Genomic DNA, 25304 nt, shown 5'->3' with positions numbered 1-25304 from the left:
TAAAGTATATTTATTTATTATTAAACAATGAAAGACTGGTTGGAGATGTGAAAGGTGGGGGTAGCCGTGGCTGCAGTGATCGCGAGACTTCGGGATCCAGTGAGAAGGAAGCAGGTGATAAGTAGGACTGCAGCCCTGAACTTCATGAGGACAACTTCTGGCATCTTCAAAGATCAGCTTGGAGGAATGCCATGGGCTAGGGCCCTAGAAAGAAGAAGGGCCCAGGAGAACTGGTTAGTATTTAAGCCTCACTTCCTGCAAGCTCAAGTTCATCCCAATGAGTAAGAAGTCTGGCAGAAGGGGCAGGAGACATGTGTGGATGAGCAAGGAGCTTCTGGCAAAACTCAAACAGAAGAAGAAAGTAGCATGTGGAAAGTAGCATGTGCAAAAGAGGACAGGGCCCTTGGAAGCAATGTAGGAGTGTTGTCATGGTATGCAGGGATGCAATGAGGAAGGCTGAGGTGCATATGGAATTAAATCTGGCAAGGGATGTCAAGGATGAGACAGGCTTCTTCAAATACATCAATAGCAAAAGGAAGAATAGGGAAAATGTGAATGAGGGGATTAGTTGTCCTGTTGTGCCACCAGTATGTAGATTCAGTGCTAAAGTAGCCTGCTTCAAATGCTTTAACTGAACTTTCTTAAGGCCTTTTAGAAGGAATTCATAACTGAAGGCAAAACTGGAATTTTGAGGATTGAAGATAGCAACTTTTGGAAAGCATATACAGGTTTTTCAGTAGTCTGATGCTTGGGCTTATTCTTTGACTTCTAATGCATGCATAGTGCAGCACAGGGTGTTTAATGATGTGAGGAGGTTGAGGAGACTCTTTTTCTGATGCTTTAGCAGTCTTGGAGGAACACTGTTTGTAAAATCATTTTGCTTTAAGGGATTGCTGCATGATGAGTAATCAGAAAATAGGTTCTTGGAGCAAGTCTGTGATGAGCTTGGAGGTGTAGAGTATTAGACCTGTGTTGTCTGCATGTGTTTGTGTGATGTTTTGTCCAAACTGGTAAGTTCTCCCAACTCAGAATGTTGGGTCTGTACTAAGAAGCGACACCGAGCAAGCTACTCCAGAGCCAGTTTRAGTTGGATTTGTTTATTAGTTAGTTCTTGGTGCCAGATCTAGGCTGACTTCATCCAGAGCCTCTCCGTTTTCAATATTCTGGCTTGCAAGTAATTCCAGWAAAGTTAAAGTTATCCGTGAAGAATGGGCTGCCTTCATCTGAGACCAGCTTAGTCTGAAGACTTACTAATGCCAGCTCTTTAGCATATTAAAGCAGCTAGAGTGTTTCCAGTCATAAATTATCTGTGGAAGATGCAAAGTTGTTTTCATGCAGCTCTGTACTTGAGCTCAATTCCACTGGATTGTAACTGATTCCTGTATGGAGCCAGCAAAGTACTTGCATCTTTGTCATGGCTTATGAGAAAGATATGGGTAATTGGGAGTTGATGGGAGTTGATTGGGAGTTGATGGAGAAGTATATATATTTCTCTATATATAGAGAAAATATAGAGAAAATATAGAGAAAATATAGAGAAAATATATTTTCTGGAGTCCACAGCAATTTTAGGCCGGTGTGTATTCTTAACGTTCATGTTGATCAAGCTGCAGTCAGCTAAATGCAGATGATTAAAATCACTGTTCATTTTTGTGGTTTTCTTAACTAGATAATATATTTAGCTAAACTGGTACCCAGTTAAACCTCTTCTATCCAAGTCATTGCTTATTTGCAATTGAGGAAAAATGTCAACAACTGGAAGACATAGTAGCATGGCGATTTTTGCATACAGAAGTTATCACCAATGTATTTTCCTATCCAAGAAAACTTTGCACAGATAAACATGCACCATACTGTTTTATCGCAGCTGTATGTCCCAATTAATGTTGTAGGAGCAGAAGAGAGCACAGGGGGAAAACAGCAGGTGAAAGTCTTTCTTAGGGAGAAAAACACTTAAAAAAMCCTGCTGACCTGCTTGTCCTGCTCATGGACAGGTGTCAGTTGTATTACATGTAGCAGGAAAAACAGAAGCAATAAGTAGCTGTTTGCTGGAGTTTTTTGATTCCTTTAAGACAAAGTCTTAAAAATTATATGAATTTTTCTCAGGAATCACAGGAGCGGGCAGCCTGTCAAAAAAACTTCACTATCAATAATTCACTAATTCCTTTGTGGATGAAAGGCTAAATCAGGTGGATTAAACAGAAGATGGCATTATGGAGATGAGGTGTTAGGGCCTCATTTCTAGATAATCTGGGTTTAAAGASATATTTTTTAAAATAATATTAAGATGTTAAAATATACTTTTCTATTATGAACTGTGAATGTTTATGTTGGTCATGTGCTTTTATGAGCTAATAATTAAAAATCCAAGGAAAGCTCCTGTGAGAATGATTAGTATGTGAATTATTTGAGAGAAGCTTGCAGGATCTGGGTAAGAATTAGTCACAGACGGTCTCACTGATTCTTCTTACTCTTTTGCTGCTTTTTTTTCTGTTTTTACTTAATCTTTTTTGGTTTACAACTGGGTAGGTAGAATTTTCAGCAAAATTGTGGGAGAAATTACTGGCATAATTGAAATTTCTGGTGACTCTTAAAGAATATTGTGCGTATCTGTCCTATACAGCTTTTTTTTTGTTTTGTTTTTTTGGCCTGATATTGCAAAATAATTACTGTCCTCGTAGTGATATATATATTTTTTGATTATTCTTAATCTTATTRTTTCTGTAGGTTGTGGAGAGCACCTTGTACGAACCATACTGGCCAGAGAATGTTCATGTGCTTTGCAAACGGAAGATGCCCATCAAGCCCTTCTAGAGACTATGCAAAACAAATTTATTGGTAAGCTACCTAAACAGTACATAACATTATTTTAAAAGCTAGTAACCGTATTAAATAAAATTAAGATACTAACTTCTGTTCAAGCCTTCTGTTTTTAAGATGGGCTTAATATGGAGTCATAAGAAGTGTTGTCAAATACTTCATACATCTTGTACGTATCAAATACATGATGATCAAATACATCAAAGGGGTGTTGGATCAAGCTGCAGAAGAGTTTTTTTAAGAAGTCTAAGGGAAAATCCATGGAACTGTCCCACTTAGCGAGTCACAGAATACTCAGAGAGGTTTGAAGGGTGAATTTCCTGGCTGAATCACTGGCTGTGCTATGCAGTTGAATGTCTTAAAATTGATGGTTTGGCAACATTAACAAATTATTTATCATATAACCATTTTAAATATAATAGACATCAAAAGCCACTTTATGTTCTAGAGTGCTTTGGACAGACAAGTATTGAATTGGTATTTATGTGATGAAATTAATGTCTTGAAAATTGATGTAGTTTTCACTGAAGACTGTTAGAAGATAAGGGATTTTTTTTCTTCATTTGAAAGGATTACATGACTACTGTTATATATTTCCATTACTATTCCATTCCATTGCCTATTTACTTTTTGTAAATGATTGCATGGTTTAAAGCTTTCATTCAATGGAGTGTAGTATGAATATGCATTCTGATGTGATAATGTCTTTGTTGCTTTTTTTTTTTTTAAATAATTCTCTCATAATTTCACCTTTTAGTTGGTAATGGATCTTGTATTAATTTTAGAACTTACTGCTGCAAATTTTTCATGTCTAACAGTTGAGATATGTATTACCTTCTCACAGTGGTACTTCGGGGCAGTGGTGGAGGAAGAGGAAGGATACGCTCACCTTTTTGTGTAAATGGAACGCTTCAATTCTGTATCTTGATCAGAAAGAAYAAACTCTAGTTTGTCCTCAGTTCCCCTTCAATGAAGAACTGTCCAAGGAAACCTCAAAATCCATATAAATCTTGTTGCTTACATGTCACTTGCTACTAGGAAATTTTATACCGGTAATGCAATTTTGGGAGATCTTAGAAATTCTGAAGGCAGAATGAAAAGCTTATTCTTGCTCATATAAGCRAAGTATTGAAAAATGCATTACCCTGTTAGGCTTATACCAAGTAGCTCTTGTTTTCTGTGCATTTCCATGAAAATTGATGTGTCAATTGATCTCTTAGGATGTATGGTATGATGCAGGACTTCTTACCAACTGGGTAACACAGACTAGCAGCCTCTTGCTGATGGTATGGATTGGTTCTTTGATATTCTTTCTTAAATTTGGTCATATTAAGCTTTTACAGCTTAACAAATGAGAGATTCAATGCTTAGTCAGAAATTAAAGTGTGACTTACTTATGTTGGAGGGGTAACATCTGATTTTGATGGCTTTTGCCATCAGATTGGTGCTTCCTGTTTACAGAACTCCTCACATCTTCTGCAGAGCCCTGGAAGTCCTTCCTGCTAAGGAATGCCTGGCTTAACCAGTGYGAGCTGTTTAAATAGCAGGTGATGAACAAACTAATGGCAGATGTGCTGCTCTCATCTTTTCTGAGAGTAAGTTTATTACAGAGGAAGCAAAATTGACAGTTGGATTGGAGGTGAGAGAAATTAAATTTAGACTTTCTGCAAATTGAGATTAATATCTTTAGGAGAAGCATGCCTGAAGACTTGATACACAGACCAAGAATGATGTTCAGTAAACACAAGCACCTTTCATATGAAAGAACAGAGGATTTTTGTTACTCATCGTTTCTTTGAAATGTGGCCAAGTTTGTGGAATGCAGACGCAGAGTAAATGTTTGTGTCATCTCCCTGGCGGGAAGCTTCAACTCTTAGCAATGGCCGTGTTGTGAGTAGCAGTTTAAAATTTCATGTATTAAAAATAAGAATCTGAAAGACACAGAGAGAAACTGATATTCTKTCCTCTAGAGGAAAATATGTTTTTAAATCTCTATTCTTTTTTCTTTTTAATTTTACTTGACATATGAACAAAGTGTGCTTAATCTTAAATATAAGTATTTTCTATTTCTTAAATAGAAAATAATTTTCTGTTAGTTTCAGGGAAATCAATAAAAAAAAAATACCCTAAATTTACAGGTGAGTTTAARCTAAAGCCAAGATTGTAAGTTCTTGAAAGCAGATTCTTTCCAGAATGTGGAACAAAAAGAGCAGTGGATAATCTCTCCATGAAGGAAGATATTCAGAACCTTTTTTGTTGTTGTTATCCCTTTTGAGAGATGTTGTAGGAGTTGAGAAAGTAGTTGCAAAAATATTCATATCTTCTGAGAAGCACCCCCCTGATTTTGGAAGCAGTTATTTGGTTTAATCTTCTTCATGGATGATCACTGCAAAGAGAAGTACAGAACYAGGCCATGTGTTTTGCTGGTCGATGTTGTGAAGATGGAAGTCTTGAGAAGCCCAGGCTTTCCCCAGCGTGTCGTGTTGTACTGGACAAGTGCCGTGGTGCAACGGAGCTGCAATACCTCTTGTGACCTGCTGTGTGCTGATCTATTCTCCATCTGCTTCTGGTACTGCATGTAACCATCAGGAAGCTACCTGCCTTCCTCCAGGGGTGGTAAAAATAAGGATTTTTCTTTTCTACTCAGTTACTCATTCTCACCAAATATGCAAGAAAGTAGTTATTTTCAAAGCCTCCCTCAACTAATAGATTAGAAAGATTATTTAAAATGAGGAGACTTTCTAGTGGACAGACAGTGCAGTTGCAGGAATTTAATTTCCCTAGGAGATCAGTGTAGAAATAAATCACTCAAAACCTGTTCCTCTCTTCCCTGAGTATGATTTTGGGAATGTGAAGGATCTTAATTTTCAAGGAGTCCTGTGATTTGAGGAAAATTGGTCTAAAGACCTAAAACTCTGAAATGAAGAGCCTGATTAGATCTCTGGTTTCAGACACTAGTGCTTAAACATTTAACAAACAACATTGCATGGAATTAAAAGCAGGTTTCATTTACTGCTTATATATTCCTCTAATGTTTATTTAAAATGTGAACTTGAAGTTTGGCCTGATTCAAATCAGAAGCAGGGAGCAGCAAACAGCTTCACTTCAAACACGTGCAAAAGCCGACTATGTCCAGCAGCTTAGGTGCACTGCAGATTATGGAGGASAAAAGATCTGAATTTCACTCCTAGTCCAGCACCAAAAGATTTAAAACTGTTTAGTTGCATCTTGTTAAAACTGGGAGTTGGTAACGCAGTGAGCTGCTTACGCTGCTGCACAGTAAATGTTCAGATCAAAGGTTTTTGGTCAAGGACTTGGACAGTGAACATGAACGGTGAAGCCGGCGATGGTTGCTCTGCTGTGGAAACGTGCGAGACATCTGATGAGCAGCTGGTTAGTCCTTTAGCCGGCGGTGGGTGAATACACCGCTTCTTTCACAGTTTTGTATCAAATCTGTGCGAGGCTGCATCTGTCTGGTAGCTACAAATAAATGAGAAACGAGCAATTTGCGATGCCGCTCGCTGCAGAGGCAGCAATTTCCATCATGGGAGCACCGTAACCTGGAAGAGACGGCGAACAGAGATGATCCTTTCCTCGTAGCTGTAGTTCCCCCAGAACCAGGCTGAACGGTGAGGCAAGTATTTGCCTTAATGGGTGGGAAATTTGCGCTCTCTGTCCCCGCTCGCGGGGCTGAGCTGCGGCTCCGCTCGCAGAGTTCAGCTGGGTCCATGAGCGTGGCGTTGCCATGAAGATCTCTCTGCTTATTTTTAAGAGACCGTTAGTATAGATTAATAAGGTACAAAGTACGTAAATAAAAACGCACTAATACTTTCCACATGTCAGATAGCGGTAACAGGGAGACGTGTTTGTAAAACAAGTTTTGTTTTGTAAAACATGTTCTTTGTTACTAGGGAGGAAATGAAAGCTTTGGTGCTTTGCTCTTCTTCTTATTATTTTTTTCCCTCCCTCTTCTCCCTGATGTGGACCTACAGTCACCGCTAATGCCATTATGTCGTTAGCTAATGCCCTAGTTCTTCAAGTTTGCCTTTTTTGATGCCAAATTCTTCCATATTATGCAAATAGGGAGGAATACTGAATTTCCTGAGACTTAAACTGGTATTATTAAAAGACTTTTTTTTTTTTCTTTTTTTTTCTTTTTTTTAAGTTTTGTCATTAGGAAGTTGTTAACTCAAAGATTTGTTTGACAAATATGTTTTATTGCAGTAAAAATACATTTTGCAACCAGAAGAAAACATTAAGACTTTAATAATGTAGCAAAATTTCAGGTATATTTTTCACTTTCTGTTTGAATACTAATTGAATATAATGTATATGAAAAAATGTCAGTACTTACACTACTAGTTTTGTATAGAAATCTGTACCACTCTTTCTTCTTGTCAATGACTTGGCTATAATAAAAGGATTTGTGGAATGAATTTAATGAAATTTGTTCCTAATCTTTGAATTCATAAGGTTTTTGGAATACTCAAATTGGATTKTTTGTTTAATGGATTTAGTTTAGGAATGAAGCAAAATATTTTTTGTGCCTTTATTATGATAGGTTTAATAATAAGCATGCTGAAGTGCTGTCCTGTATTCTGCTTAATGCAGAACTATTCGTTTACTATATTCTGTGCTAAAATACATTCCTAGGCATAATTGTAATAAGTTAGTGTAGTCAAAAAAATGCTTGCTTTAAAAAACATTTTAAAAAAMTGAATCACTTTTATTTTTTTGAATTGGGTGAATATATTTTTTTTCTTGTTTTACAGAACATAGCACTGTAGCATGTATCTAAGTTGCTTTTGGGGATGATTTTTAGAAGGAAAGAAAAAGTCTGTCTGAACTTATTGTTACAACTTCAGTGGTACTGTTGGAAGTGACTGTTTTTTACCGCTGTCATTTAGACAATATTATTTCCCCACTACCAGGTATTCTAGCCATGTTACTTATTTCTGTATCTGTCCAGCACTAGAGTTATATGGGATCCTTACAGTGCTGTCTGGTAGGACCCTCTGAATGTTCAGCACAGAATTCAGAGCTTTTAGGATCTTGCAAACTGGTATGAAGCTACAGCAGAATGCAATCATTACAAAATTATTTCAATATGGTTCCAATTTATGTGTGTGTATATATATATTTGGGGCAATAYGTTTAAAGTACAGAATTCTGTAAAAGTATATGGAAATTGGGTTTTCATGGTCTTAATCTTGCATATTTAGGTAGTAAAACTGCTTGGGTGAAATTGCAAGGTTAAGATTCCTCTCTTGTGCTTGAAGCTCTATTTTGAAATTATTTTGAAAAATCTTTTCTTTAAAAGGCTCATAAAGGACATAACCTGAGTGATTATTTTCCTCAATTTGAAATTGACTGAAAAGAATGAATGTTTTGTTGTTTTTGTTGTTTCTTTGCTTTTCTTCTTTTAAACTGGAAAAACTAGATAAATATTGTTTCAGGACACAAACTGGCCAGGGAAACCATATGGCCAAATTTACCCATGTCAGAGCAGTGTTGAGCAATGCCAACCTAATGGAAGGCTATGGATTATTGTGTTTTTGGAATTAGATTGTTTTTAGTCATTCTAAATAATGGGATTATTAGTATTTTTGTCAGAACACTAACATTATCATTGATAAGGCCTAGAAAAAGGGGGAGAAAAACTGCTTAGAAAAAAAATAAAGTGTTTTTTTTCCTATCTACAATGATTCTTCACTGCATGATATCCTGCCTGGACGATTTATGCAGTTCATTCTGCTGATATGATCAGCACCTAAGTAAGAGTTCTTGGGCAAAGCAAATAGCACTTAAATGGTGATGTCTATGTATTAGGTCAAGTAAAATAATATTGTTTATTAAGCATGCTACATTTTTTGTTTTCCTGCAATATGGCCTTTTATTGTAATGATCACCTCGCTTCATTTCTGAACATGACTGCTGTGGCCTTCAGAGAKAACATGGAAATACTTGCAGTTTTTCATGCAGTAAGACATGAAGTTAGTATCAATGCTAGTTGCCACAATTGGTATTAAAGGAGTAATTTGCATCACAGGAATAGCTGTGGGCTGATCAAAGGAATCTTCTTGGGGAACGGGGCTGTAGATATTCCTTAAACTTCCTGTGGCTAGAAATGCCTTTCACAGTGACTATTTTAGTGTATTAATTTATTAAAAATAAAACAATTGAAATATATGAAGTGCTTGTTGTAATTGTGTATTCAGTTTTAAATTATATTTTGTTACAAATGTGCAGCTAGKATCTATTTAGACTCAAGTGCAAGAACAGACTTGATTCTGCGGCTGGAGACATTTTAAATCACMTTTAACTCATTATTATTTTTGTATTTTAAACTATAGGAATCTCACTTCAAATTATAAACTAGAAAAAGAACGCTTAGATTTGATTCAGCTAACTTTAAAACTATTCCAGCTTCTGATAGAAGACTTTTTGTATCATATGTCTTTAATAATAGAAAACTTACTTTTAGGCAGTAGGATGTGTTTTGGCTTTTCTTTTAATATTCATAAAACAGTAAGGAAGACAGTCATAGCAATTTGCTCATTCTCTGTACAAAGTGCTCATTGGGAAAAATGAGCAAACTATTAAAGTGACCCAAATTTGCTTAATATTTTTCATATGTGACCATCTTTAATTATAATACAGAAGAAACGAAATATTAAGAGCCATTTATTCTTTTTAACTTGACAGYTCCCTTTTTATGGTTATATACTTCTTGATCCCATAGTAAATGGTTRTGCACCCACAAATTTCATTTCCAAATATTTTTAGTTAAATATCACAGGCTGCTGTGAACAGTRTATGAAAGAAGTGCTTTGTTTTCACTTGAACCATCCGTGCTAAAGCAAAATCTAAAGCAAAATTCCAACCTTCATTAGACTGGTTTGCCTGAAGAAGGATGTTGATCCAGTTTGTCTAGCGCCTGTATTGGAGTGGGGGCTTCACCAGCATGTGGCCTGGGGAGGTTCMCTGGGTCTCCTAGATCAGTCTCAAATCGGAGTGTAGATGCCTCCAGCTGCGTGGGCTTTGCCATTTCCTACTGTGTGAGCAATATTTGATTTGATATTAATGTGCTGAGAATTTATGAGTCATCCTAAAATCCAGASTGAATTCTGTATTTCAGGTTTGAGATGTGCAGATATCTGTCCACAAAAAAAAGGCATAGAAGTGCAAATTTGTTACATGTGGCYGCCAAATTTCTAATTCAGAGTTCAGCATTATTTCTCTAGAAAGGATGTGAAGAGGAGCATGAAGTGATGAGCAAAGCTTGCTATGTCACTTGTTATACATAATTTTTTTTTCTGCTTTTGTTTGGTGTTTTCTTTAACATTGTGAATAAAATAATATTCAAGCTTAAATTTTAAAGCTATCTTAGCAATTTTCAGTGTTGTCTTTGCCAATCGTACAATGAAAGTAATTTTTCATGAACTRCAAAGTCTCTTTGGAAAATTAGAAACAATAGGGAATAAAGTTGACATTTTTTAAAGCACTGGCAGTTGTTTCCTCCCTTAGTGACAAGARGGAAGGAATAGGAAAGTCAAATAAGAGCAAGAATATCCTCCAAACTATTCTTTTTTTAAATAACTCTCTCCAATAATTTTACCCAGGTTCGCCTTTTCTAGCCAATGAAGATGGTGTCCTCGGAGGTGTGATAGTTCTTCGGTCTTGCAGATGTGCAGCAGAGTCTGACTCCTCACAAGAAAAGCCAACTTTACTAGGTAAGAATTTTTAATGTGTTGTCATTTTAACCTAAATTCTAGCTCAAAGCAGGAAATGAAAGAAAAAAATAATGATGTGTGTGTTTRCAATTGTTTAAATCCATGCAGAGAATAAAAGGAAATTTAAAAGGGAAAAATAGTAGTATTAGCCCTGTTGCTTAAAATTGCTGAAAACCCATTCCTTCTAAGTTGCTAWTTCTGAGCAACAGTGTCATTTTTTTGAGAGATGTAAGGAATGTTTCTGAAAAGATGATGCAGAAATAATGATTGTTTTGGGGGGGAGAAAGGAGTGGGTTCTTCATATAGAGAGTGATATTTTTAGCTAAGAAAATGCATATAAATGTTTTGTGCTTTTAGGAGCCTTATGTGTCAGAAATGCCATCTAAACTTTTTTGTTCCTTGTTTTTAAGGTATAAAGTTAAATATTTTTGTGGATAGACTTGAAATTTGGAAGGGAAGTTGTTTTATGGTTAGATTTTTTTTTTTCTATTATGCCCAGGAAAACCTGTTCAGATGAGCTACAATTTTTATTGGTGCATATGCACAACCAAGAGTTCCTYGTTATATTGAGACCACCAAGAAACTGTTTTTTGACTCTGTAGCTAACTGGTTTAAAAGGGTGTGARATTTACAGCCCTTCAACACGGTCTGTATCCTAGGGAAAATAGGTAGTCATCAGCCCCAGTGATCTACAGCAGCACAGACATGTTCCAGTGAGCTGGCACGTGGTTTTTGCTTAGCAGACAAACAGCAAGGAGCTCTGCAGGCTGCCAGCAGCGTGGGGAGAAATACAGCCCTCGTCTTGGAAGGCAGGGAAGGAGGACTGGGACATTATTCACTGCGTGAATTACTTTGTCATTCCCCTTGTGTCATGTCCTTTCCTTTGGGGCTGCTCTGGTGTGGGCMTATGTGTCTGGCCAGTGCTGTCTGCTAATTTATTTGGTCACACGAGCTGTGAATTATGTGTATGATTCTAAATGCTGCCAGTGAGAAATGTTCTTTTATATAAACCTCAGTTCTGTTATTGTTTCATCTAGTGCTTCGTGTATAGCTGCCAACAACGTTATGCATTTGACAGAGGAACTTTTAGTTTAACGTGTAGTAGGTTGCATATCTTCTTCAGATGTGAAATGGCAAATATGATCACCTAATTTAACTGTGTTTAAGGCAGGTTGCAGAATCTCATCTGGAATTGTAGAATTTCTTTGGAATTTATGAGCTCTTATTTAGAAAGACATTTCATCTTTTCTTAATTCCTTAATTCAAGTTATCTTATGATTTTGTTCCCATATTACACCTTGCTTGATTGCATTATCTTTAAATTTCACGCACTACGTTGTGTTTGTCAACTTGAGTCTGATTTCTCCCCTGCTGTGTGATTTCCTCTAGCCCATTGCTCAATGTAGTTAATAAAATTAATATTTCTATGCCTAGCAGTCCAAGCTTATGAGGCTTTATGCTTTTGATTGATATCTCTTCCTTAGTGGTTTGATATAGAATAGAACAACATCAGTGTTTTGCACATAGTGATTTACTAATGCCTCCCACCTGTGACAAGCAGTGGACTTAGTGTCTGACTGTACTGTCTGACGGAAAACGCTTTTTATTATTAAAATTGTCTTAATGTGTGGGGCCAACACAGTTGAAGAGAAAACTGCTATGGTTGGGGGCAAACAGACGCTCATGTCCTATATCTCTTAACATTTAAAAACATTTAAAAAAGAAAATACCATTTCTGCTTCTCTGCATTGTGATAGTTTGCTGCCTTTTTCAGTAGCATTGCTGTGATCAAAGGCACCTTTGTTTTCTTCCATCACATTCCTTGGTTTTATTTSTTAAATTCAGCTTTATTTGCTGGCTGACCTTTATTCTCCACCAGTATTCATGTCTATCGGGCTGTTTCCTCCTTCTGTCTTGTGAGCATCTGTTGAAGTAAAGTGCAATGTAAGAAGTCCTAGAGCCACACTCAGACGTGCTAAAATAGTTGTGAGTGCTGAAAGTCAAAYCCCTTAGCAAAACATGTGAATAAGAGAAGAAAATCGGGAATATAACAATTGTTTCCAAGAGCATCAAGCTTTCAGATAAGTCAGGTAACTTGTTCTTTTCTAAGATACTTATTGAAAGTTTGATAGGATAATTTTCAAAAAAAACTATTGCAAAAAAATGTGGAACATAAATATATTATTACRTGTTATTAGGAATCTTTAATTTTATGATTATAAAGACCAGAATTGACATATAAAATACATAAAATTTTATTACAAATACATAAAATTTTAATACAAAAAGCTACTGATACATATAGTATAGTAACTATATAGTTACTAATACATATGGTAATATTTGTTAGTATGTATGTGTTACAATAATTGGCTGTTAAATATATTCCACATATATATAGCAAACATTTACTCTGAAAGAAATCTATCTGGCAAGGATTTGTTTCTGTGTGCTATTTTGTAATAGAAAATATATTAATATTATGGTAATTTGTTTTAATGTCTCATTATGCCTTCCTGATAGTCATATTCTGGTCACTTGAGAAGTTTAATATTCTTTAATTTTGGAAAATTTGTCATTAACTTGGAGAAATGTTTAGCCCTTCACGAAGAGAGAACTAGATATGTAAATCCTGTAGTATCAGTAAAATTTTTGCTATTTTCTTCATAAAAGAAGAAAGACTTGTGAGAAATTATTTTTATGTAAAACATGATGTTTTTAATTAAATAGTAAGGCCAAAATACATCTTATTCCAAATTATAAAGAAAAGTTTGTTTTATTTTAGGTTAACATTCCAAACAATTCTTTTAGCATTGGGCTACATTATGTACACATTATATTAATACTGTTAGTTGTATTATGCAGTATACTACAATTTTGAAGGCATATCAGATAGGTTAGATTAAAGTAGTTATGCAGATTAAGTGTTCTTAAAAATTACAAGTTCACTTTTTGCCTATCTTTTGAACATTTTAATGTAATTAAACTATTTTTATTATTATTTATTAAACTATTTTTATTGTTTTATTTTCTGTCACAACCATGAACAGCAAATTGTTCTGAAAGGTAGAATTCTTAACCTAGAACTGCAGAAATGCACTATTGCCTTTGCCTCAAAGTGGAATGGGAAGGATTTTTATTTTTTTAAGTAGACTGCATAAATAAAATGTAGGCTACTATATACTATGCATTACTTATATATGCAAGCCTTTATACTGGAGAGGACTACATTTGGATATTTGTGGTGTTTCATGTCTTGCTCCACCAACAGTTCCCGTGAAGGGTTGGGAGTGACGTGTCTTCTAAAATGAGACTACCAGGATCTTCCATCTCGTAGTAGTCGGTCCTAGATAGGATAAGGATAGTTACCTTGAAACGGTAAAGTGACAGAGGAGCAGCTTTCATGCTTGTTCATGCATCACCTCCTTGATTTGTTACTGACCATTGTATTTATTTAATGTCTTACTCCATACTTTGAATCCCTTGCAATGTGCTGTGGGCTGCTCCGTAGTTCCCTTCCAGCCTTCTATAGCTACCACGTATCTGATTGACCAAAGCTGGAAAAGAAAGATGTTTTTTCATTTCAAAATTATCCAAAGGTACCTTTCTTCTTATACTAGAGCAATACATCATCTCTGTAGTGTTTCATTTATTTCTCCCTCAAAGAACCAGGGACTGGAGGCATGAATCCTTACACTTGTGTTGGTGGTTCTACAGTAATAGTGATGGACGACTTGGGGATTCTGGAAGGCTTGGTGGGAAAGGATTTATGAAATRCTTTTGTAACCTCTTTTTTTTGACTTAGTACTTCAATAACTTTATTTAAAAGGTGCTGCAAGTGGAATTGAGAGCGTTTCATGCTGTTTAGCTTATTAAAGACTGAATATTTTTGAAGAAGGTGACTGCCTGTAGGAGTCTTCAACAATCATCCTAGTGTTTTCTTTCAACTGTTTGAAAGCTGAGACCATCTAATAAATGATGCTGACTCCTGAATRTGGGAACAGAGTTGCTGAGCATACGGAGAAACCTGCAAGTTTGATTTACACTTCTCACGTTCAGGAATGGAATAATTGTGATGTTACTGATGTAGTGGAGAGTAGCCTGCAGCATAAATCCTGTCTTTAGAGAGAAACTAACAATGAAAATGCAAGTTGAGTTAATTAAGAGCAAATAGGATCAAATTAACTTTCAATATCGTATCTTTGGAAGTAAGAGAAAAACTAATAATCAGCTTGACGTTGGTGTAAGGAAATGTATGTCTTCCTATTAAGAAGGTGCAGCATTTTCTCCTCAAATGCAACAGAGAACCTGAGTACATTGATTTGATGGAATATCATTGACAGAATTCATAAATAAAGACTATTTTTTTTGTTGATTTTGGTTTTCTTTCCACTGAAATTAAATTCTTGCAGCATAGCTATTTCTAGAGACTATTTTTTTATGCAGCAGAGAAATTTCCTGCCTTCCTAGCATATAGTGAGTTAATGTACTGCTTAACACATGTAGTATTTGTGTAGTTTTAACTGAAGATAAATTATGTAGTGCTGAAGGAGTCTGGCTGTACATAGAATAATTAACTGTCTTTATTGCAGGAGAATATATTATATATATATACACACACACACTAAAATGTGATGAAATATCTTCAGAGCAATAAGTATGTAATTTAGTTTTTTGTTGTATTACTTTTAATAGCTAGCAATAATCATGTGCTATGTGCTTCCTCYGCTCCTCAAAAGCGGGGGGGATTGTATCTGCTCTTGATATAATTTATTGTATTTTTCTTTTCAAGACTTCTCTTGCTTATTGTGCAGGATTTTTCAAAATGCATCCAACTACTCTCCTTATTCTGCAGGGTTATTTTGGTTTCATCGGACCCCTTTCCTGCCTGCTCTGTGTCTTTGTGTCTTACCTGATAGACCTTACTACTTCTGCATGGTTTCCTGTCCCCCGTTTTTGCAGCTCTACCACAAATGTCTTTTTGCTTTGTTTAGCTACGCGACCAAATTGCTTGAGACTGATTATCCTGTAGGTAGTGCTGCAATATTCCAGAAGGCTTGTACACAGTGCATGGCCATGCTGTTATAGTGTGCTCATATCTGGGTTCAAGACAAGCAAATATTGTATTTGCTTCTCCCTTAGGCTTCTGTATTATGGGTGGAACAGGCCTCTGCTTTAAATGTCTGCTTTACCTTTTAGCTACCTTTGCAGTTTATATACTGCTCGTCTTGGAAGCTCAATTTCACTGAAGTAATTTTTACTTTCCAAATAGTAATTTTGCAGTACAGGAAAACAAACTTGATTGATTTATTCTGGTGAATAAATTCTTCTCAAGTCTTATAAGATTTTTTTTTTTTTGGTTTGTTTATTTGTTTTCCTTAACTATGTTTTAAGATAAGTTTAATTTGTTCCTCAAAAGTCAAGTCTTGTTAAACTGCATCCTATATGTGAAGCAAATGCATTTATTTGTGAYCTGTTGCATTTTTCTTTATAGTGGAATTCCTGTGGAGCCATACAACAGAGAGCATGTGCGTAGGATATATGTCTGCACAGGATGGCAAAGCTAAGGTAAGCCTTGCATAGGTTGTAATAAAGGAGAAAAAATGCAGAATCTACACAACCTTTGTGCAGTGTAGTATGTATTGAAGTGCCTGCTCTAATTAAAGAGAAAGGAAAACGTGCACGAGCCATTAAATGTACCAACTGATAGAACATTTCTAATGCCTTGTCATTTTTTTCAATTATAGTGGTTAATAAGCCTGCACTAATATATGTAATATATCAGGAGTGCCACACTAATGTATTGCCATTGCCTTCCCTGACAGTATTTAAATAATTTTGTCTGGCTTGGTTCAGTTATATTGGCCGGGGTGACACAGTGTTTTGCTGTGGAGATATCTTCTTTTGGGCAAAGAAGTTGAGTAAGCAAGGAAGAAAAGAGAGAATATGAAACAAAAGCTTTGGGCTAGTTCCTAGAACAGTATCTATGATAAAAAAAATAGCATTTTGTTGGGAATAAGAGAAATAAGTTTGAAATTAGCTGGGGAAACTGGAAATATCCTTAATATCAAATAATAGTGATTAACCAGAAAGGAGGAGAGGAATCACTTTTTATTTCTTAGGATTATAGGACTACAGGGAACAAAAAAAGCAAGTATTGAGATGGAGCAACTGTTACATTCAGGGGAGGTATTTGAACAAGAAGGATGGGAGATTGTGGGAGATTATGGGCGAAACTACAATGCAAGCAGAGAACAATTTCTGTAAGTATTTGTAAACGTACAGCYATGGTTATTTGAGACTGAGGGAAGAGTCAGAACTTGATGCAGAAAGTGTCAAAAATAGAAAAGAACTAATTAAGAGGAAGGTTCACTGATATGGTTAAAATAATGTGAAGGAGGATTTTACGAGAATACCTTGCATGGACTACAGGAGGAGGCAACAGCCGGAAAGTTTATACTGGCAGATATAATAAAGTAATAAAGACTTCGAGTGTTTTCATGAAAAATTTAAAGAGGGATGAATTTTAAAGCCTGGAAAAAAGAAAAATAAAATTGTGAGGACCTGAATTTGCTGACTGTCTCCAGAAAGAGCTGCTTGTGTCTCAATGAGAAGAGTTTCAGTCCTTATCAGCGCGAAAGACAGTGACCGGCGGGGGGGGGGGGTGTTGGAAAAGAGTTTTTTCTTTTATTCCTGGATTTCATTTAAGAGACAAATAGAAAAGAGGGTGTGTATGAGATAAGTTAAAGAATGTGCAGAAGAAAGAAATCAGCATCAGATAATTTTACACACCAAAACCGGAATAACATGCTGGCCAAGCACAGGGGATTGCTGAGTGAGTATGGACAGAAAAAAAGACAAGAATGCTTCAGAAGGAGAAGGAGGATAAAAAGCAGCTGTCGAAAGAAGTACTGGTGGAGATATTACTAATATACTTTTTCATGGTATATGCAAAGCTAATTATTTGAGGAATAGGCTGTGTTGTTACTTTAATTTTTATTTTAGATTTTGTTAGAAAAGGATCCAACCTCAAGTGAAAAACTTAGCTGAACAGAGTGAAACTCTAGCCAGCTCAGCTACAGATGCTCTAGTCTTCATAAGTTAATTTAAAATTTATTATATTGTGTTTACAGCAAAATACAGAGAATCATTAGGATGTGAAATATTAAACGATTATAGCATGTACACCTGGCCCTGGCTTATATGGTAAGGCTCAAAAGCTGTTTCTAAGGAAATGTTATTGTTTCTTCCTGATGGTGTCTCCTTAATTAAAAGATAAATGCTAAATGTTAAATCTGTGAGGTAATGAGTACCAGCATGACACTACCATGCCCAGAGATGTTTTCCTACTCACGGTTGCAACATTTGACATCTGGTGTACATTGTTTTCATACTGCTGGTAAATTCTCCAGCTGGTAATCTTGATTGCGCTGACAGAAACAGCTGCTCCACTTGGTTCACTTTTAAATTATGTTTTTGACCTTCATTGAAGAGTTAATCCCCCTCCCTTTCTTCTTCCTTTGAGTCTGTGGCCACAAATGCTTTCCAGAGAAAAACCACAAATGCTTTTGCTGCTGACTTCTATTGATCAAAAAGGCTTCTATCATAAAAGCTGGAATTTTATTCTCTTTCAGCTAGGGCTCAGTTATTGATGGAAAAATGGGCTTGAAATAGAASACAGTATATTGCAAACAAAAAAAAGCAAAACAAAACAAAAAACCCTCTGAGTAATGTTTTGGTAAAGCCTCTTTTGAGTAAGCCATGAAAGAATAATTGTATAAGAATTCATAACATATAAAATATCACTTATATTGGTGCCATGTATAGCAAATGGTCAGGCAGCTTGTAGGGAGGCATCTTGTTTCCCTCTTCCTTCTGGGTTGGTAAGGAATTTCAGTTTTTATTTCTTTCAGCAGTCCAAGACTCAGGTTTTATTCCTAAATCAGGGGATTATGACAATGACCGATTTTGAGGCTGGTAATTTTTCTAGCTTATAAGCAAGGAAGTAACTGATATATTTGCGGCAGGGTTTTTAGGAAGTGAGAAGCTTTTGAAGTGTGTAGCACTATGAATTGGACCGTTCAAATATTAGAACCATAATTATAAAAAGAGATGCACACTAAGTGCAGGAAGATTCTGTTTTGCAATCTTAGCATGGTTTTTCTTGTGTCTTTTGGATATTAATGCATTTCAAAATAGGACATACTGTGTGATGGTCCCGATTCCAGCACTTGAGATTGGGTCTATATTGAAGGTGTTTCTTCCAAGGCATGCACTTAAGCTCTTACAAGGTAGACACCGGCTTGCCTGGGAAAAAAAACATACTTCAGAGGTGGAAAGATGAGAGGAATAGAAAAAAGGTGAGACTGGAGCCTGGAAGTGGTGTGTGCATCCTGACTTAGTGGTGCTGCTGGCTTTTTGCACAATGAGCTCTCCAAGTACTGATTTGAAATCAGCTTTGAAATGAGGTTTGATTTCATACAGATTTAGGAGACACTTCAAGAAGACAGAGATCTAGGGGCTGCTATTTACCTCCAAATTGGACTGCCCAAAAAATCACTTGACAGCCTAAATGCAGGGATGGCTGAGCCTGCAAGAGCCACAGGACAGTTTTGCACTGTGACTAATAATTGTTTGATTTGAAGTATACTTTTTGAGGAAAGGATCTACTCTACATTGTTTCAACCACTGCTGTTAGGCCTGTCCGTTAGGAACAACCGTATGATGGAGTTGTCACATAGTCACACACACACAGTCACTTTTTAGCCATTAGGAAAGTTGCAAAGTATTCTGATCTTCTATGGAAGCGATTAGTGAAGGTTAAGGTWGCTGAACTGAAGGACAGGGCAAGTTAAATGCCTTAATGAACGGAGGAAGTATGTTTATTACTTCGTTTCAGTGCGAGGTTGGCTCATGAATTATGTGATATAAATTCAAGCTCTCTGATAAGTTCTTAGCCCTTTTAGAATTCCTTTCGTTCCAAACTTTCTTCCTTTTCTGAAGTACAGAAYAGCCTTCCAGATGTTGTTTATGGATCCATAAAAGATCCAGCAGCTGATCTTAGCTAAGATCATCAGCTAAGAAGGTCAGTCTGTTACCACAGCTCTGGTCTATTTAAAGATTTTGGGTTTTTTTTTTCAACTTTCAATTAATCAGTTCCAATTTTCCTGAACTATCTATTTGAGCTAAAGTCCATGTTTCTTAGCTGTGTTAAGATCTTCTGAATGCTCCTTATGGTTCCTCTATTTTCTCTGGACACAGCAGAACCTCCTCTTGTGCCTAGGTCACACCTTGAGAGCCCAATTAAGTTTGTTGTTACTATTGAAAAACATCTTGATCTTGATGACTGTGGGGGTGTTGCCTGTAATCCATGCTTCCACGGGTGATGTACAATGTTCGAGTTCCTGTGGGTTGGTGTGACATTTGCTAGAGCAATCTCACTGTTTCGATTTGCCCGAGGGATTTTGAAACCTTCTTTTGGCCACTTCATTTGGGAGAGACAAAGTTGATTCCTCGAGTTCACCGATACTGTGATTTTAGGTGTAAATGGAGAGCTGGAGGGAAAGGAGGTTAGTCACAAGTGATTCAATTCCTCTGGGTTGCATAGTGCTCRTAACTCCTTGTTTCCTGCCTCCTTTTCCCCTCTGAGACACTAGAAAGAGAAGTTCTCCGTGTTCGGGTGACGGGGCAATGTACCCCTGCAGCGTGAGGGCTCCTACAGACGGCACCTTTGGACAGCCTGGCTAAGGGCAGAGACAATCTTCCTATGAGAAGTGTTGCCTTCTGCCTCTTCAGCCTACTCTTGTAATCAGAGAGATGGTAATAGACCTCACTAACTCTAAAATATAGGAAAAATACTTTCCTCTATGTCTGAAGTAATATATCTGACAAACACTGTTTACAGTGTTACAGTGATCATTGTTGGGTTTTCTGCTAATAACCCTCTGTATTTCGCCTTGTGAGTAAAAAGAGTGTGTGAAAGTTCCTTGTTAGGAGAAAAGCAACTATCCCGCGCTTGTTGAGTGAAGAATTACATCTTGGAAGGATCTTAATTCTAATTTGAAAATAGGTGGAAAATTTCCACTATTTCCACTAACAAAATAGTCGTTTTAGTTAACAGAAATACTTAGTCAAATAACTTGTTCRTTTCAGACCGCAGAGACACTCTTTTAAGTTCATGAGATAGGAAAACTATACGTCACTCTTTTTTTAATCTACACTCTTTTTTGGAGATTGCAGAATTATTCAAAAATTCTTACCTGAAAGGACTCAGTGAATACAGCGGAGCATCAAGTTTTCTCATAAAGAATACTAAGTAATTATTCTGCTTGGAAATGACCTTCAGTGTTGAGATTCCAGTTAAAATATTTGGCTCATAGATCTTCACAGAAGGGAAACAAGTTCAAGTTTTTAGGTTGAGTTATTGTGTAAAACACAAAGTTCTGGAACTTACCTCATGGTTGACAACCAGAGCGAAGTAGGTGAGATTGCATGTCCAGGTATACTAAGGTAAGTGTGACTGCCTAGCTTAACTCTGCAAAAATCACAGTGTATACTAAGTGCCAGCATCTTAGTTTACCCCCATGGGAGCCTGGAGTGTGGAGCTGAATCAGTGTTGGTAGGTGCATCACTTTAGAGTGATTTATATTAACATGTTTTAGTTGCCTGCTTTCTTAAAAAAAAAAAAAAAAAAATTGTACTATTGCTTTTAAATAGAAAAAAATCATTTTGAGCTTGGAAAACTCTTGACTTCTGAGGGCACTGGTACTGAGAGTGCTTGTTCTCCCTGCCGGGGAGCTGGACGCGCTCCATGGCACATCTCCCCTTTGCCCACAAGGACAAGCAGTTGAGCTCCCCTCTTTTTTTGGAAGTTCCCCTAGAACCAAGTTGCTCGTGGGGTAATTTCCTGCAATAGCATCAGCCTGCTTCTAGTTGCCGCTGTTCTGCTGGCCTCCATCTCCTGTTGGGTGGCATGTGGGCACTGGTGAGGGAGGAGAGCGTCCCAGGACGGGGATCGGGGTGGCTCTTGCTGCCTGTGAGAGACACTGAGGAGAGGTGGGCAGATGGTTTTCTTGAAGGGAGCACGTAGCCATCTATGAAGTTTGGGTGCTTCTGAGTGATTCAAACTTCCATAGCACTCTTTTCTTTAAGGTGCTAGAAAGCAAATTGAATTAAGTACATGATGTGCTTGGTCTCTGTTTCATTATACTTCATCTCAATAGGGTAATGAATGGAAAAAGTTTGCTTTATAAATTAGCCTTTCCAAGGCACATCTTAAGCATGTAATAAAGAAAAAAAAATTAAAAAGAAAAAAAGAAACACATGAAGTATTCCCTTGGTTTGCTCAAGAACTGAATGTGCTGCCATCTGGTAGCTGTACTCTGTCCTCTTGGCAGCAGCTGATTGACTTCAGTTTCCTCATGCAGATCTGTCCATTTGGCTTAAACACGGTGTTCATTATGCACTGTCATTTTTTTATTAAAAGCAAAATAATCTAACGTGACATACTAATATTCTTACATGAGTAAAAGGAKGAAGCTAGTTCTTTATAGACCTTAAAAAAAGAAAATTATTCTTTCTCRATCCCAGTTTACCTCAAGGTTATTTTGGATTCTTTATCTATGAGCAGCAAGTAAGTCTTGGCACTGCGTGTAATATTAAAAAGAAGGTAATACTAAAGATGTGTAACTTAGAAGACTGATCAAATATAGTTGATGAAAAGATGAAATCATATGTTGTCCCTGCAGTAGTTAACACTTATTCCAGGGCAGCGTGACCTATTAGTTTTGGACTTGCATGGTGGTGGGAGACTTTCCAGGGCACATAAGAGTCTGAGATGTTTCATGTCACATGGGCAGCATCTGTAGCATTGGGTTGCTGCGTGGTTTTGATTTGGTTTATGGGGAAAGAAGTTGCTGTGGGTTCCTCCTGATGGCTGGAACCTAGAGCAAGTTCCAGTGCTTGGGGGGGTGCTCAGTTGGTTGTTTCAACAAAACATTTTATTTTGCTCCTGGAATTGCTTGAGGATGTGCTAGGCATTTTACTTTGCTTAGTTGTGGGATAATTCAAATTTAGGTAAAAAGTTAATTTGTAGCTTGGACCAGAAGATTAATATCCACAGATCACATCTACTGTAGTTATCAGGGAAAAATTTTAGTGTAAGATTTGTGGTAATCATGATAGTACTAAGATTTCTTCTGTTGCAGTAGCAAGTTCCCTCTTTTGTGCTACTAAGCAGTCTTTGGGCTTCAGTGCTTTTTACTGCATTGCTGCTAGGAGCTCTGCCTGCCTCATCCTGYTCGTAAATGATGCTTGATGAGGATCAGAGCGACCCGCTTTGGTTGTGGTGTTCCCTTAAACAGTCAAGGGCAGCCTCCCRTTGAGGAAAGGTCATTCCTGGACCCTTGGAATGGTGCTCTTACACTGTCGTCCTGTCCCACTTTTCATTTTGAATTTTTCATAGGTCTGGAAGAATATCTTAGGACTGCTGGGCTTGAAAAGCAAAAATACCCTTCCAGTTGTTTCTCTCCTTTTTTTGAACCTAGGAAATAATGGCTGCAAAAATTGTCAGCTACATTTGAGGGGAACTGTAACAGATTTGAAAGGAATCTCTTCTTCTTGAAGTGGTAAATCACATTATAACCAAAATTGTTTTAAAAGTAGGAAGATGTTCATATATCAAGCAGGAACRCCACAGATCAAAGTTTTACCAGTGAAATAAAAACCTTTTAAATGTTTTTAATTAATTCTCATTCTGTAATTCAGCTGAAAACAAGACCACCTAAGAGCAGACACGAGGGATGCCCTTATCAAGAAAGGAATTAAATGAGGCTGTCTCTCGGAAATATAAAATGCCTGTACGATCAGTGWATTGTGGTCACAGCCTCAAATAACTTTCTGCCCAATTGATCCAAGCTATTCTTACTATACTTATACACTATATATCCACATTTTTTTGTCACAACCCACTACCTTATTGCAAGTTATGCATTTTACAGCACTTAAATCTTATAAATGGGATAACGTACGTGCAAAAACTTAAATATGTAGTTGGCTGCACCTTAAGGAAGCTGTAATTTCTCCTGCCAGCAACTTAACTGTTTTGAGTTCTATATAATAGTAGGAGTCGTGACTGCTTTCTAATTTAATAATTGTTAAAGCATTAAATTGTCTGGGCATTAATGAGTTACTTATTCAAGTGTGTAACTAGCTAGAGGAGTGCAGGCCAGCAACCTATATGCCCTGCCTGTGGAAATGCACGTATCAGCCCTATTGCCTTTTAGAGTAGACTTAAAGTAGTCCTAGAGCTTTTTTAAGTTTTGCCAGAGCCCGCTCAGCAGCTCTGAAAGTTGGAAGCAGTTTGTGGTAACTCACTTCTGACTCCTCTTGTTGTTGGGTTTAGACACTGCTTTAGCCACTTGGTCCTATACGAAAACATCCATATATATGTAAGTGGTACTGCTGTATTTCCATACCAACAGTCTTGAGGAAAACATATGCAGTTTTCATGGTATAAAAGTACTGCATGGGGGAGTGTGGAGGGAGAAGGATACTTTAATCATTACTCTTAACAGTAAGCCCAAATATCTTTTGATATGTTAATGCTCTTGCCCAGCAACAACTAAATATACCTCAGAATATAAAGGATTTCTTTGCAAATTTCTTYGTCACAGAGAATAACAGCATAACAAGCTGGACTTGGATGTGCATACACACACACACACATGCTTTTATTTTCTGGTTTAAATATTGCAGAGCCATCTCAAATGCTTGCTTTTAAAAATTCCTTCTTGCAACTCAGTCCTCCGTGGAAAAGCACCCTATTAAGAGAAACACAGGCCCTGTTTGTACTGTTTATTTGACAGTTGGCAACAAATACCTTAGTGGAAACTTTCGGATTTTTTAAGTTGACACTATGTAGAGGAATTTCTTCTTTGCATTCCCATCATAGTGGTTGTCTTATGCTTAGAGGTGTGAGTTCATCCCTGTCATGTACTTTACTCTGCCTAGGGTTTTTATATATTTCTGTGTGCAGTACCAAACTTTTTTTGAATCTCTCTTAAGGGACAGGCCTTAGAATTCAGCAATTATTTTGCTTTTGTTTTCTCACTGAATATCTCTTTCTTCTATTTTCCATGAACTGGGTCATCCAGTTTATCTTTTCCACACGTGTGTCACGGCCCTTTCCTCTTCATGTGTTAAACATTTACACACACAAAATAAAATTTTTCCAATCGTTTGCAGCTTTTCAACTTACTGTATAATTGGCACTCAGACTTCTGCCATGGAGCAACTTAATTGTGCAATGCTTGCCAGCTTGCTGTTTAATTTACCTTTTCCTTACTCGATAACGCTCTTCATTTTGCCACAGACTCACATTTCAAGACTTCCCCCCGGGGCCGTGGCGGGACAGTCCGTGGCCATAGAAGGAGGAGTTTGCCGCCTGGAAAGCCCCGAGAGCCGAACAGCTGATTCCTCGCTTCATTGTAGAGAATGTGAATGACTTTTTTTTTTTTTTTTTTGTACAATAAATTCTTTTGTGTTTTCCCAGATGTTGGAAATCCTACTTCGTTTTATGCCCTGTATTGCAACCATGTGCACCATGAGACAAGTGCTGCTGTAGCTTATGCTCTCACTCTGTGAATGGGGGTGTGTGCGTGTTTGGTTGGGGTTTTTTTCCTCCAGTAAAATAGGAACTTTTCCTAGTTGTGCAAAGATCATGTATGGTTAATGATTATGATTTATTTTTGA

The 25304-nt window shown here is 37.0% G+C and overlaps 1 protein-coding gene across 2 annotated transcripts in view; it reads left to right on the top strand.

Moving 5' to 3' along the window:
* Window positions 1-25066, top strand: part of TASP1 (taspase 1) — a 67611-nt gene extending 42545 nt beyond the window's left edge. For both annotated transcript variants that reach the window (XM_026052892.1, XM_026052891.1), the window contains exons 11-14: window positions 2728-2838; window positions 10443-10553; window positions 16048-16121; window positions 24925-25066. In XM_026052892.1, the coding sequence (XP_025908677.1) occupies window positions 2728-2838; window positions 10443-10553; window positions 16048-16121; window positions 24925-25056 (428 nt within the window). In that variant the 3' untranslated portion in view covers window positions 25057-25066. The remainder of the gene's footprint in view (window positions 1-2727; window positions 2839-10442; window positions 10554-16047; window positions 16122-24924) is intronic.
* Window positions 25067-25304: the final 238 nt, after the last annotated feature.

This window comes from Nothoprocta perdicaria, unplaced genomic scaffold (genome assembly GCF_003342845.1).
Source record: "Nothoprocta perdicaria isolate Ctin4 unplaced genomic scaffold, notPer1 scaffold_93, whole genome shotgun sequence".
In the NCBI taxonomy this organism is placed as follows: domain Eukaryota; kingdom Metazoa; phylum Chordata; class Aves; order Tinamiformes; family Tinamidae; genus Nothoprocta; species Nothoprocta perdicaria.
Note: the sequence above shows the minus strand (reverse complement) of the source record. Positions and strands in the feature narration are given on the sequence as shown.